Source organism: Pseudochaenichthys georgianus, chromosome 22 (assembly GCF_902827115.2).
Source record: "Pseudochaenichthys georgianus chromosome 22, fPseGeo1.2, whole genome shotgun sequence".
Lineage (NCBI taxonomy): Eukaryota > Metazoa > Chordata > Actinopteri > Perciformes > Channichthyidae > Pseudochaenichthys > Pseudochaenichthys georgianus.
Genome location: NC_047524.1, coordinates 11868115 through 11879792, shown reverse-complemented (window position 1 = coordinate 11879792; position 11678 = coordinate 11868115). Strand labels below are relative to the sequence as shown.

At 41.8% G+C, this 11678-nt stretch overlaps 1 protein-coding gene across 2 annotated transcripts; it reads left to right on the top strand.

Moving 5' to 3' along the window:
- The first annotated feature begins 1727 nt into the window (after positions 1-1727).
- Positions 1728-6275, top strand: LOC117467533 (platelet-activating factor receptor-like). 2 transcript variants are annotated; one of them, XM_071207262.1, is made up of 3 exons: positions 1728-1862; positions 2910-3039; positions 4251-6275. In XM_071207262.1, exon 3 carries the CDS (start codon positions 4263-4265, stop codon positions 5376-5378), a length of 1116 nt encoding a protein of 371 aa, XP_071063363.1. In that variant the 5' UTR covers positions 1728-1862; positions 2910-3039; positions 4251-4262; the 3' UTR covers positions 5379-6275. The 2 variants fall into 2 exon arrangements, with proteins under 2 accessions (XP_071063363.1, XP_033967094.1); XM_034111203.2 differs by lacking the exon at positions 2910-3039 and having other exon boundaries at positions 1729-1862.
- Positions 6276-11678: the final 5403 nt, after the last annotated feature.

Genomic DNA, 11678 nt, shown 5'->3' with positions numbered 1-11678 from the left:
TTTATTATATATATATATATATATATATATATATATATATACTATTTTGACACGTAAAAAACGCGCGTTTTATACGCGTCGAGAACGCGCGTAAAACGCGCGTTTTTTACGAAAAACGCGCGTTTTAAACGGGCGAATAGTGGCACTTTAGGCTTTCGATATCCGCGAGGCTGACACTCCCGCGAGCGAGCAAGAAGGCTGTTTCTCTCGCGAGCGAGCGCAGAGCCACTCGCGGGGGTTTAATCTGCGCGCGAGGGTCATTTTATGCGCGTGTAAAAGCACATTTTCAGCTCGTGAGTAGCTTGTTTTACGCGCTAGAATATTGACCCAAATCTGACTCCATAATAGGGTTAGAATTTAGGAGCTGATTTTTAAACTATCCGACTTCAGCCTGGGACTGGTAATTCATGCAGCAGGGCCTCACCTGGGTTAAAGTCACTCAGTTTATTTTCCTCTTGTATTAGCCTCTTCCTCCCCCATGTGGTCAAAATGAATTACTGCACAATAGCCTCCACTTGTGATGAGCCAGAAATACACATAACACTGTTTTATACAGATTCAGAAAAACCACACAATAGGCTATTTAGGTTTAAACCTAAACCAGCTAGGTATATTATATATTTATAGACCTATAAACCTTTTGTCATACTACAATACGTACCCTGAAAAAATGTATGCCAACATCAGGAGGCATGGTGACACAACTATAAATAAGAAAAATGCCCCTCCAATATACCTGATGGGCTACATAACGAATGTAAACTCAGATTAAACATAATTTGGATCAAGACTATTTGATTAATTGTTATAGTTCAAGACTATTGGCCATACCTATTGGACTACCTATGTTGCAAATGTATTATCTTTTCAATTTAAACACGGCATCTATTGCACGTCTGTCCGTCCTGGGAGAGGGATCCCTCCTCTGTTGCTCTCCCTGAGGTTTCTCCCATTTTTCCCTTTAAACTGGGTTTTCTTTGGAAGTTTTTCCTTGTACGATGTGAGGGTCTAAGGACAGAGGGTGTCGTATTGTCATACTGATATTCTGTACACACTGTGAAGACCACTGAGACAAATGTAACATTTGTGATATTGGGCTATATAAATAAACATTGATTGATTGATTGATTGATTGATAATCATGTTTCACTGTGGATATGAAAAGTTCTGATCAATTTCAGACTTTATTTAGTCAATGTTTAATGTTGGATCTTAAAAGAAAGTCAAACTTACAGTTGACCTCTTTGGTGGCAACTTGGGGCAACTCAATTTAATGTTGTGGTAATAGTTACTAATGGTTTTATTAAATCTTTCTTGATTTGTTGTGATATTTTATTAAACTTTCGAATTAAATGGCATTAATCACCCGAATATTATTATTGTTTCTCTCCGCTAGTAACCCCTTAGCTAACAAGATATCAGGCTGAATTGTTCTAATAACGTCAGTGATTAAATGTTTCTTAATAAATAATAATGCACTGATGTTTGCCTCTGGTCTCGGGAAAGTTTCGCTTGATTTAAATCCGTCAGATTATTGGCAGTGTGAGTGTCTCCACTTTCCCAGGGCAAATAAAACGCATTTTTATGGACGAGGAAATGAAGACTAACTATAAAACTCCAAGATTGCTCCAAGTGGGCGTCTTGCTTCGTTTTAGAAGTCGGTAACACGAGGTTAACGCCTGTTGCACCATGAGGGGCTTTTCCAAAAAAGACCGAAAGAGGGTGAGACTTCCTTCGTATTGAACTTTGAAGCATAAATTCATCACGTACATACAGGCACTCGACTGTAAACGAGTTTATAGCTGCGGAGGCATTCACAGTGACCACTTCCTGGGAGATATAAGAGGAGAAGAAGCATTCTGGTAAGTAGACTGTCTTTTTAAGTATTTTTCCTAGAAACAAACAAACAGTAGGATATGAGACATTAGGGGAGGCAGATCAAGCCTTTTTAAACTGTAAAACTAATTTGGACCAGACCTGAGCTGCGTCTGAAGATTGAAGTGAAATCTCACAAAATCTACCACTAAAACAAAACGTGCTTTTATTGTTTTGACACACCTTACATGTTTTGTGTTGTTGTTGCTAAAAACAATATGGACAAAACGGCTTAGTATTATGCAATAATAAGGCCGCCATTTGCCCATCCCTGGTTTAGATAGTTCCCTTTATTCTAAGTTGTCTCAGTGGGTCTCAAACGTTTTGATCACAATTGATATACACAAATATTTCCAAGGCACGCCTTTATAATTATTAGGATACATAAAAACAGGTTTGAAATCATTCCTATATATACTATAGGACAGTAAACCAAAAATATTGTTTAGAACTGGAGATATAAAAAATATACATTATAAATAAATGTTAATTGGTAAAATAAGATATAAATGAACCACACAAATAAAATAAGTTAGCCTACATTTATTTGTTATTGGCTATGGTAGGTTATTGGTTATGTTCACATACTTATTTGATTATTAAAATGCAAACCGATCTTTTTCATATGGGTGTTTAGAGTTGTAGCCTACCCCCTAGTATCTAGTAATTGGGCGCTCAAAGTGCACCAGATTGAGGCATTTTACTTTAAAATGTTAAAATCTACCAAGAGCAGACCTCCCTAGAGGATGTGACGTCCACCCCCCAATTGAAACATGTTCATACAATACTAAATACATTTGAAGCCTTCTTATATAAGCTGTCCACCATGTCAATACGTTTCTCTTGTTGTAGTGTATTGGTCTTTTGTAGAGGTTTTTTATTATCAGCTAAAATCTTGCCTAGGGCAGCAAATTAGTCAGAACCGGCCCTGGTGTCATCCCCACAGCATCCCCCATTTGAAACATGTTCCCACAGCTAAGCCTATACTTGTTTCAACACTTCTCCAAAACTAGTTTTAACCAAAACTGTCACAGTCTTAAGGAGAACCCAAATGCAGCACTCGAGAAACCAAGGAGAATTGGTAATATCCTTTATTGGAGATTCCACTGGATCGGAGGAATACCAACCGGGCAGTATAACGCACCGGAGGACAGCGGGCAGAAGGTGAGTCAGGGACAGGCAGAGGGTCAGGGAGTAAGCGAGGCGGTCAGCGTGGATACAGGCAGGGTCGGATAACAGGCCAGGCAGGATAGTCGAGGGACAGGCAGGATCAGGAAACAGGCAGAGCAGGCAGGTCGGGGACAGGCAGGGTCGGAACCGGGTAGGCAATCTAGTGTTGAACGCGGGAGAGACAAGCATGAGGCAAAGTACAATCTGGCAAAGAGTGTGTGTCAGGTGCGAGTTTAAATACTGGCAGAAGCTAATGGGTGCAGAAGAGAAAGAGAGTGAGTTAACGAGTGGGTGTGGAAAACAGGTGAGACAGGTGAATGGAAAACTACTGGTGAATGATGGAGCAGACTATGACAAAAACAGTTGGTCTTTATGTTGTATAAGACTTAGTTTTAGCTATATATATTTTATAATTATTAGGATAAATAAAAACAGGTTTGAAATCATTCCTATATATACTATAGGACAGTAAACCAAAAATATCGTTTAGAACTGGAGATATAAAAAATATGCATTATAAATAAATGTTAACTGGTAAAATAAGATATAAATGAACCACAAAAATAAAATAAGTTAGCCTACATTTATTTGTTATTGGCTATGGTAGGTTATTGGTTATGTTCACATACTTATTTGATTATTAAAATGCAAACCGATCTTTTTCATATGGTTGTTTAGAGTTGTACCCCCTAGTCTCTAGTAATTGGGCGCTCAAAGTGCACCAGATTGAAGCATTTTACTTTAAAATGTTAAAATCTACCAAGAGCGGACCTCCCTAGAGGATGTGACGTCCACCCCCCAATTGAAACAGGTTCATACAATACTAAATACATTTGAAGCCTTCTTATATAAGCTGTCCACCATGTCAATACGTTTCTCTTGTTGTAGTGTATTGGTCTTTTGTAGAGGTTTTTTATTATCAGCTAAAATCTTGCCTAGGGCAGCAAATTAGTCAGAACCGGCCCTGGTGTCATCCCCACAGCATCCCCCATTTGAAACATGTTCCCACAGCTAAGCCTATACTTGTTTCAACACTTCTCCAAAACTAGTTTTAACCAACACAGTTGGTCTTTATTTTTTATAAGACTTAGTTTTAGCCAGGTGTACCAAATAAACTGGCAAGTGTACATTTTCTGACAAAAAAACCCATCAGAATGCTTTACCTTGTGATAGGACATAACTATAGTGTGTTTTGTTTCCCACAGACGCACAGAGAGATGGCCTTCTCATCTGCAGAAAAAGTTGCCGTAACAGGGACCTCTGGTCTGGGCTCTTCGGCGGGTAACAGCTCATTCTTCCTCGACTCTGAGTTTCGTTACATCCTGTTCCCAGTTGCATATGGCATCATCTTCATCCTGGGCCTCATTGCCAACCTCTACGTGCTGTTCGTCCTGCGATGCCTTCGCCAAGCCAAGGCCATGGGTGAAATCCGCATCTACATGACAAACCTGACCATCGCTGATCTCCTTTTCGTCTGTGCACTTCCCTTTTGGATTGATTATTACAGTCGGCATGGTCACTGGGTTTACGCAGACTTCATGTGCCGGCTGACTGGCTCGTTGTTCTTCATCAACACCTACTGCTCCATCCTCTTCCTCGGGGCCATCAGTGTCAACCGATACTGGGCAGTGACCCGGCCTCTGGATGCGGCCTCTTTTGACCACAGACGACGTGGGATCATCGTGTGCGTTGTCATCTGGGCATTGACCATTGCGATGGCTATTCCCTTCCTGGCTTTTCCAAGGACCAAAACGGATGAGAATAACGTCAGTCGCTGTTTCGAGGGGTACCAGAATGAAACAGATTGGCAGAAGAAAACAGTGGCAGTCACTCATTTTGCAATAATTGGAATGTTTTTTGTTGTCTTTTTTCTGATCGTGGTGTGTAATTTTCTTATTGCTCGAGCGCTACTTTCTCAAGGTCCTCCTCAGTCAGAGTTGCGATCAACGGTTATATCGAGAAAGTCCACCATGACCATGTCTGCCTCAACTAAAAGGCCCAGAGGGGTGAAACGGAGAGCTCTGCAGATGTTGTTAGCAGTTGTGGGAGTGTTTGTTCTCAGCTTCCTGCCCCATCATGTAGTTCAAGGATTCTGGACACTTGCAGTCTTGCAGATCCGTGAGGGCTGGGGACACGTAGAGTGGGACCAGAAAACTCTTCAGATGCTCAATGACGCCCATCAGATCACTTTGCTTCTTATGGGCCTCAACTGCATTTTGGATCCTGTAGTCTATTATTTTGCTACAAGAAGGTTTAGAAGGTTCATCATGGCCCATATGAAGAAGATGATAAAGGGAGAGGGCTGCTCTCAGACGACCACTTCACTTGATTGATTAAAAAGTGTTATATATTTTTACGAATATGTAGATATCTCCTACTTGTTTTAAATACTTTCAGGACCTCAATGATTCATGATTTCAAAAACATAGTGTTTTTTTGCACCTCTGGATCAATAAGCAATTTTAAGTTGTATGTATGTTTGGTTGCACACCCTTAAGTATTGAATGTTTTCTCACAAACATTATCTTGATGTTTTATTCACACAGGATGTGGTCTGAATTTCACAAGTTCTACCGCTCTTCCTGTGTAGAATAAAAATGTGAAAGCAGAAGTTTTGCAAGCAGAAGTACATTCCAATCAATCATGACCCTGAGAATCTGCAGGAGGGCACTTTATCTCTTTAGTCTGTGAAATTAACTGATGTAGCACCAGACATGCTTTTAAATCCTTCAACAGCAAGTTGTTGATCTGTTCTAAAACCAGTAAAGATGCCAAGAATAAATCCCGCTGTGGCTCAGGAGATAAAGGTTGATTCCTGCCACCTACAGTCAACATGTTGAAGTGCAATTGACCATCTTCCTGTGATGAAATAGGCAGTGTGTGTAAAGGTTTTTGCTCATGATAAGCAGGTGGCACTATAGCCTCCGCCACCAGTGTGTATATATGATTAGCATAATATCAGTAAAATGTCATGTTGTTGCAGATAAACACACAGTTTACAGTTTTCTTTTACTGTTCATAGACAAGTGAAATCATTGATTGCAAAATAAGAGAACATAAGTAAAGGAATTCAATATTGTGACATAATATGTAAAACCTTTGATTCACTGTGACAAAGAAACCCAATGGCTATTATTTTTCACTGATCTTTTGTTCTATTGTGTATTTTATGTAGTGTATGCTAACCTGCTGTTGCTTTTTTACTCAATAAAGAATATTATTTTTGTGAAGCCGCCATTTTATTATCCTCGCATTAGCATTATTAGCATTAGCATTAGCCCAGCGCAGAAACGCAGAGAGACTAACTTATGGCAACACAAAATAAAACATGGGAGCGGTGGAGATGAGGAGGTGTCGGCGTTCTGGCGATTTACTCGGAAGGCTTCAGTAGAAGCTGCTGGGACTCCCAGCAGCTTCTACTGAAGCCAGTCCCCAACTCCGGGGACTTCCGGCCGGGGACTTTTGGCGGCAGTATACGCCGTGAAGTGGGTTGCGGCCTTCCAGTAAACCCAAAGCAGAAGAAGAAGAAGTGACGTCAGCGGCTTCATTTGCCTAATCCACCCCCAGGGACTTTTTCTGGTGTGAACGCGATCTGTACTTAGTTCATGCGAACTAAAGAGTTTGCATGAACTAAGTTCGCATGAACCTTTGTGGAAAAGTACCGCAGTGTGAACGCGGTTATAGTATTTCTACTATAAGTAGCCAACGACCTACTGATGGCAGCCGACTCTGGGTCACCCAGCATCCTGGTCCTTCTTGACCTGAGTGCGACTTTCGACACAGTGGACCATACCATCCTCCTCCACCACCTCGAGACCTACACCAGGGTGACGGACACGGCTCTGAAGTGGTTCTCAAGCTACCTCACCAACCGGAAGTACCACGTGTCTCTGGGGGGTTCCAGGTCTGACGACACCGCAGTGACATGCGGGGTCCCACAGGGCTCAGTGCTGGGGCCGATCCTGTTTTTAATCTATCTATTACTTCTGGGTCATATCATCAGACAACATAACATCAACTTCCACTGCTATGCCGACGACACTCAGGTCTACATCAAAACACAACCCAATACCACCACTATCCAAACACTAAACACCTTCCTGGAAGACATCCGCTCCTGGATGACCACCAACCACCTTCAGCTCAACAGCAGCAAGACAGAGGCAATCCTGATAGGCACCACCGACCAGCTTGCCAAGGCCGCCAACATCAGCCCCTCCCTTGATGGTCAGCTCATTCCTCTCTCCTCCGTTGTCACCAACCTCGGTGTAAGGTTTGACCCCACTCTGTCTTTCCAAGCCCACATCAAACATATCACCAAGACCTCCTTCTTTCACCTGAAAAACATTTCCCGACTGAAGCCCTCACTCTCAACTGATGACATCAAAAAACTGGTTCATGCACTCGTCTTCTCAAGACTAGACTATTGCAATGCACTCCTCTCCGGTCTCCCAGCCAAATCCATCAACCGCTTGCAACTTGTCCAGAACAGCACAGCCAGAGTTCTCACCGGTACAAAAAGGTCAGCACACATAACCCCCATACTTGCAAAACTACACTGGCTCCCAGTCCACTACAGGATCCAGTTCAAGGTTCTGCTCCTCACGTACAGAGCCCTGAATGGACAAAGCCCAAAATACCTCTGTGACCTCATTCATACCCAGACATCTACCCGCTCTCTCCGCTCCAGCCACGCTCCTCTTCTTTACATCCCCCGCACACGTCTCCGAACAATGGGAGACCGAGCCTTCTGCTCATTCGCCCCGCGCCTCTGGAACTCCCTCCCAGATCAGCTGAGATCTGCCCCATCCACCGAGGTCTTCAAAACTGGCCTTAAGACCCTCTTCTTTCGGCAGGCCTTCGAATAAACTTTGAGCACGGTACACCTGGAGTACTGCCATTTTTATCGCTATCTCCGACTTTTATTTTTGTACTCTATTTATATTTTATTTTTTGATTTCTTATTATTATTACAATTATTTGTCTTTTATTATCTCAAAGCGTATCAGTATCCCTTGTTGTGAAGCACTTCGAGATTTGTCTTGGCAGATGAGAAGCGCTATATAAATTAAATATATTATTATTACTGGTAACGTGTTTCGTGCCTGCAGGCTGCAGCACGTCTTTTTCTCCGGTCGGGTCGTGGAAGACCGGAAGCTGTGTGGTTCATAAAAACATGTTCTTACTCAATATCAGAGGCGGCGCTAGGGGGTGGCTACTTGGGCTCAAGCCCCGGATGTTTTCTGAAAAGCTCCGGATGTTTCACTTAAAAAAACATTTAAATGTCTCTGGAGTAATGTGCAGTACCGGAGTCCACCAGAGAGGCAGCCGCTGCAGGACATTAGCCTGCGTACTGCGTAGCCTTCCCTGCCCTGAAGAAGAAGTGATCCTTCCTAGTGCCTGACGAATTTTAAGCTAATAGCCTATAAAGTTATGGATATTAGAAAGTTATTTTCATCGAAGCAGGCGCCACAAGCTGCAGCAGCAGCAGCAGCAGCAGTATCAGCAACTGACAACAATGTCATCACCAGCAGTGAAGAAATTGATGATGTTTCAGGTTTGTGAATCTAATGGTGATATCTGCGCTCTGGCTGACTGAGTAAGAAGTGAAAAATAGTGATGTACTGTAACGTTAATCTTATAGCTAGTAAACATGGAGTAACCAAGGCAAGGCAAGTTTATTTATATAGCACCTTTCAACACAAGGCAATTCAAGGTGCTTTACAAAAATTAAAGACATTCAGACAAAGGCATTTAAAAACAGTAAAAGATAATAAAAGAAACATTAAAAGAAAAAATACATGAATAAAAAGTTACAGTGCAGTTTAAGATATGAATAGTTCACACAGAAGTTCCACTTTACTGATGAACACAACAGCTCAGTTTAAATTAAAAGCAGCGACAAAAAGATAAACCACACTAAGTCAATACCCTATGTTAGTATGTATACAGAACATGACTAAAAATTATTCTAAGATGTAACGTTAACCCTTCATACCTACTATTTAAGACACTAGCATAACGTATTCCAATTTTTATTTTGTTTTCGCGCGTGGAATTATACCGGCTCTCGTTTCAGTACACATAGCAACGGAACTGACAGGCAACACTCTGAATCCGATTGGCTGTGACTGCATCCACTCAGAGTGCCCGATTCGGAAACATGACTCTTACACTCTTTACGTCACAAACAAAGATGGTGGATGAGAATAGATCTATAAAACGATAAGCAATGCACAGTGGATCGGAAGAGGACGGTGTGTCGGCGTTGTTGATAGTGGTGCGGTATGCTAATGGCAACACACGCCAAACATGCTAAATCACATCAGAAGGCATCACCCAGATTTTCCAATCACCGAAGCCCGGCAAAAGACAACAGCAGTTCAACAGCTGATCTCCGCTGTTTTTAAGAAGCCAATAGACATGAAAGCCGAGAGACCAAAATAAATAACGGAAACTTTTGGCATATTTTTTCAACGACTTGAAACACTTTCTTATTATTTATGATGTAATATTTTCAAGACATTCTTTTTAGTTTTCCAGCTTGATGAAACCTTTTTGTTTGACATCAGCCATTATAGATACTATGGCCATCTGAGTGTGTGTGGTACTGTTTGTGGTTTGTTTTTAACTGTTTAATACAGTTAATTATTCAAAATGTCAGAGTTCCTTATTTTTAAACTGAAACTTGCACTACTGTTCAAAAGTAAATAACAACAAACTTGGAATTATGCATTTGGGACCTTTTTTTGCTTTTTCTTGATGTACCGTGACCCCCAAACCGAGGTACGAACCGAACCGTGACTTCTGTGAACCGTTACACCCCTAGTCCCCGGTGTTCCAGGGAACTCACCAAGTGTCAGAAAACACAACCCTCTCTTTTCCTCCATACCCCCCAAATCTCTAAAAACGGGGCTGCAACGGATCTGATACAGACTGATCTTGAATTATTTTCTACGTCACAGAAGTGGTGCTCCGCTTATTGGTCAATTCTCCACCTATCAGGGGAATGTGGGGTTGGGCCACGGCCGGCCATTGCGCTGGAGACGCTGTAGTACATATGCCAGGCCTGTAAGTGGCGCTGTAGTCTGCCACAAAAGCAGCGAAGAAGACTTCCCGCGCATGGTTGCCCTTCTGTTTATTCTCCGATGTGGCTCTTTTTCTCCCTCCCTGAGGCAAGCGTTTGCTCCCGCTGCTGTAATTCAATGCAATCCCTCCCTCGCTGTAATTCTCTCCGGTAGTCCACCAGCAGATGACAAACACCCTCCTCTCCGGCTCTTCCAAGGAACGAGGCAGACCGTGCGGCAGAGTTTCAGTTAGATTTTAATTTCGCCGGTCAACATGTCCGTTAAAGTTTAAATCTTCCGGACAAAATGAGGAAAGTGCCGGTCAAAGGTCTTCTTTGTTATTTATTGAGCTTTAAAACAAATGAATAACGACTCTATATAATCATATAAGAATAAAACACGGAGGACGGAGATCTCTTTTTCTCCCCCTCTTCTCCCCGCTGCAGCCCAGCAGCTGATCTCAGAGCACGCGCCCTTCTCCTGCAGGGGGGCGTGGTGCAGCTCACAGAATCAGCCCCCTGCAAAAACAGCGCTGGAAAGAGCAAATAGAGCGAAATGAGGCATGGCTAAAATGCAGGATCTGTTTGGTATTTTGAAAGAAAAACTATTTATATACTTTATATAGGTATGGCCCTACAATATATTGTTCAAATATAGCATATGTCCCCTTTAAGGTATTATTAAGGTAGGGTTAATGTTGCTCTCAAAGTGCACCAGATTGATGCTTTTAACTTCAATATTTAAAAAAAAAAAATCTTCCCGGGGGAGCATGCCCCCGGACCCCCCTAAAGGATGTTTGGTCCACCCCCCACTTGTAAAAAAAGCCCCGGATCTCCTACAATCCTAAATCCGCCTCTGCTCAATATCAAGCCACAGTTATTGCTTTTATTTTAAATCGTATAATTTCGGACTTTTGTCGTCGTCTGTGAGGAAAATAAATGGGGCTCAGAGCCTCAGGATACTGAAATCTGTATTTTTTAAATCTTTTGTTCCTTCTAATTTGTTATTCTTTTCAAAATAACACACTGTTATTTACTCACCAATAACACACAATTATCCTTGCTTTTATTTATTGGTCTGATTCCATAATCTCGGGCTTTTTTGGCGTCCGTCAGGAACTGAATTTCAAAATAAATATAACCGGAAACAGACGTAGGCATTTCGAGCGATTACCCAAGATCCTCAGCTATGGTTTTAAGCTCTCTGATTGGATGTGTTAGCCGCAATGCATGCTGGGAGTTGGTGTTTATATTATATGAAATCCGGAAAACATTTTAAAAGTATAAAATACTTAATTCCGAGTGCTCTTGCTTTTCTCTTTGAAAGTCATCACATAACGGCATTGTAATACACGGTTCGGCTGCATTACATATTACAGATCTGCCGTAGTTCTTTATTTAGAGAGCCCTGATGAGAAGACCTTTGGAAAAACTGGAAGAAATGGCGCCGAAACTGAATACTTGACGTGGATCATAAATATATCAACAATTAAACAACATCTTCAATTTCTCTTCACACAATACGTCTCCTTGCAGTATCAACACTAATTCGGCTGACTTTTACATT

What these genes read in the sequence shown, in the direction of transcription:
- LOC117467533 (XM_071207262.1), top strand. Translation starts at nt 4,263, where the DNA reads ATGGCCTTCTCATCTGCAGAAAAAGTTGCCGTAACAGGGACCTCTGGT.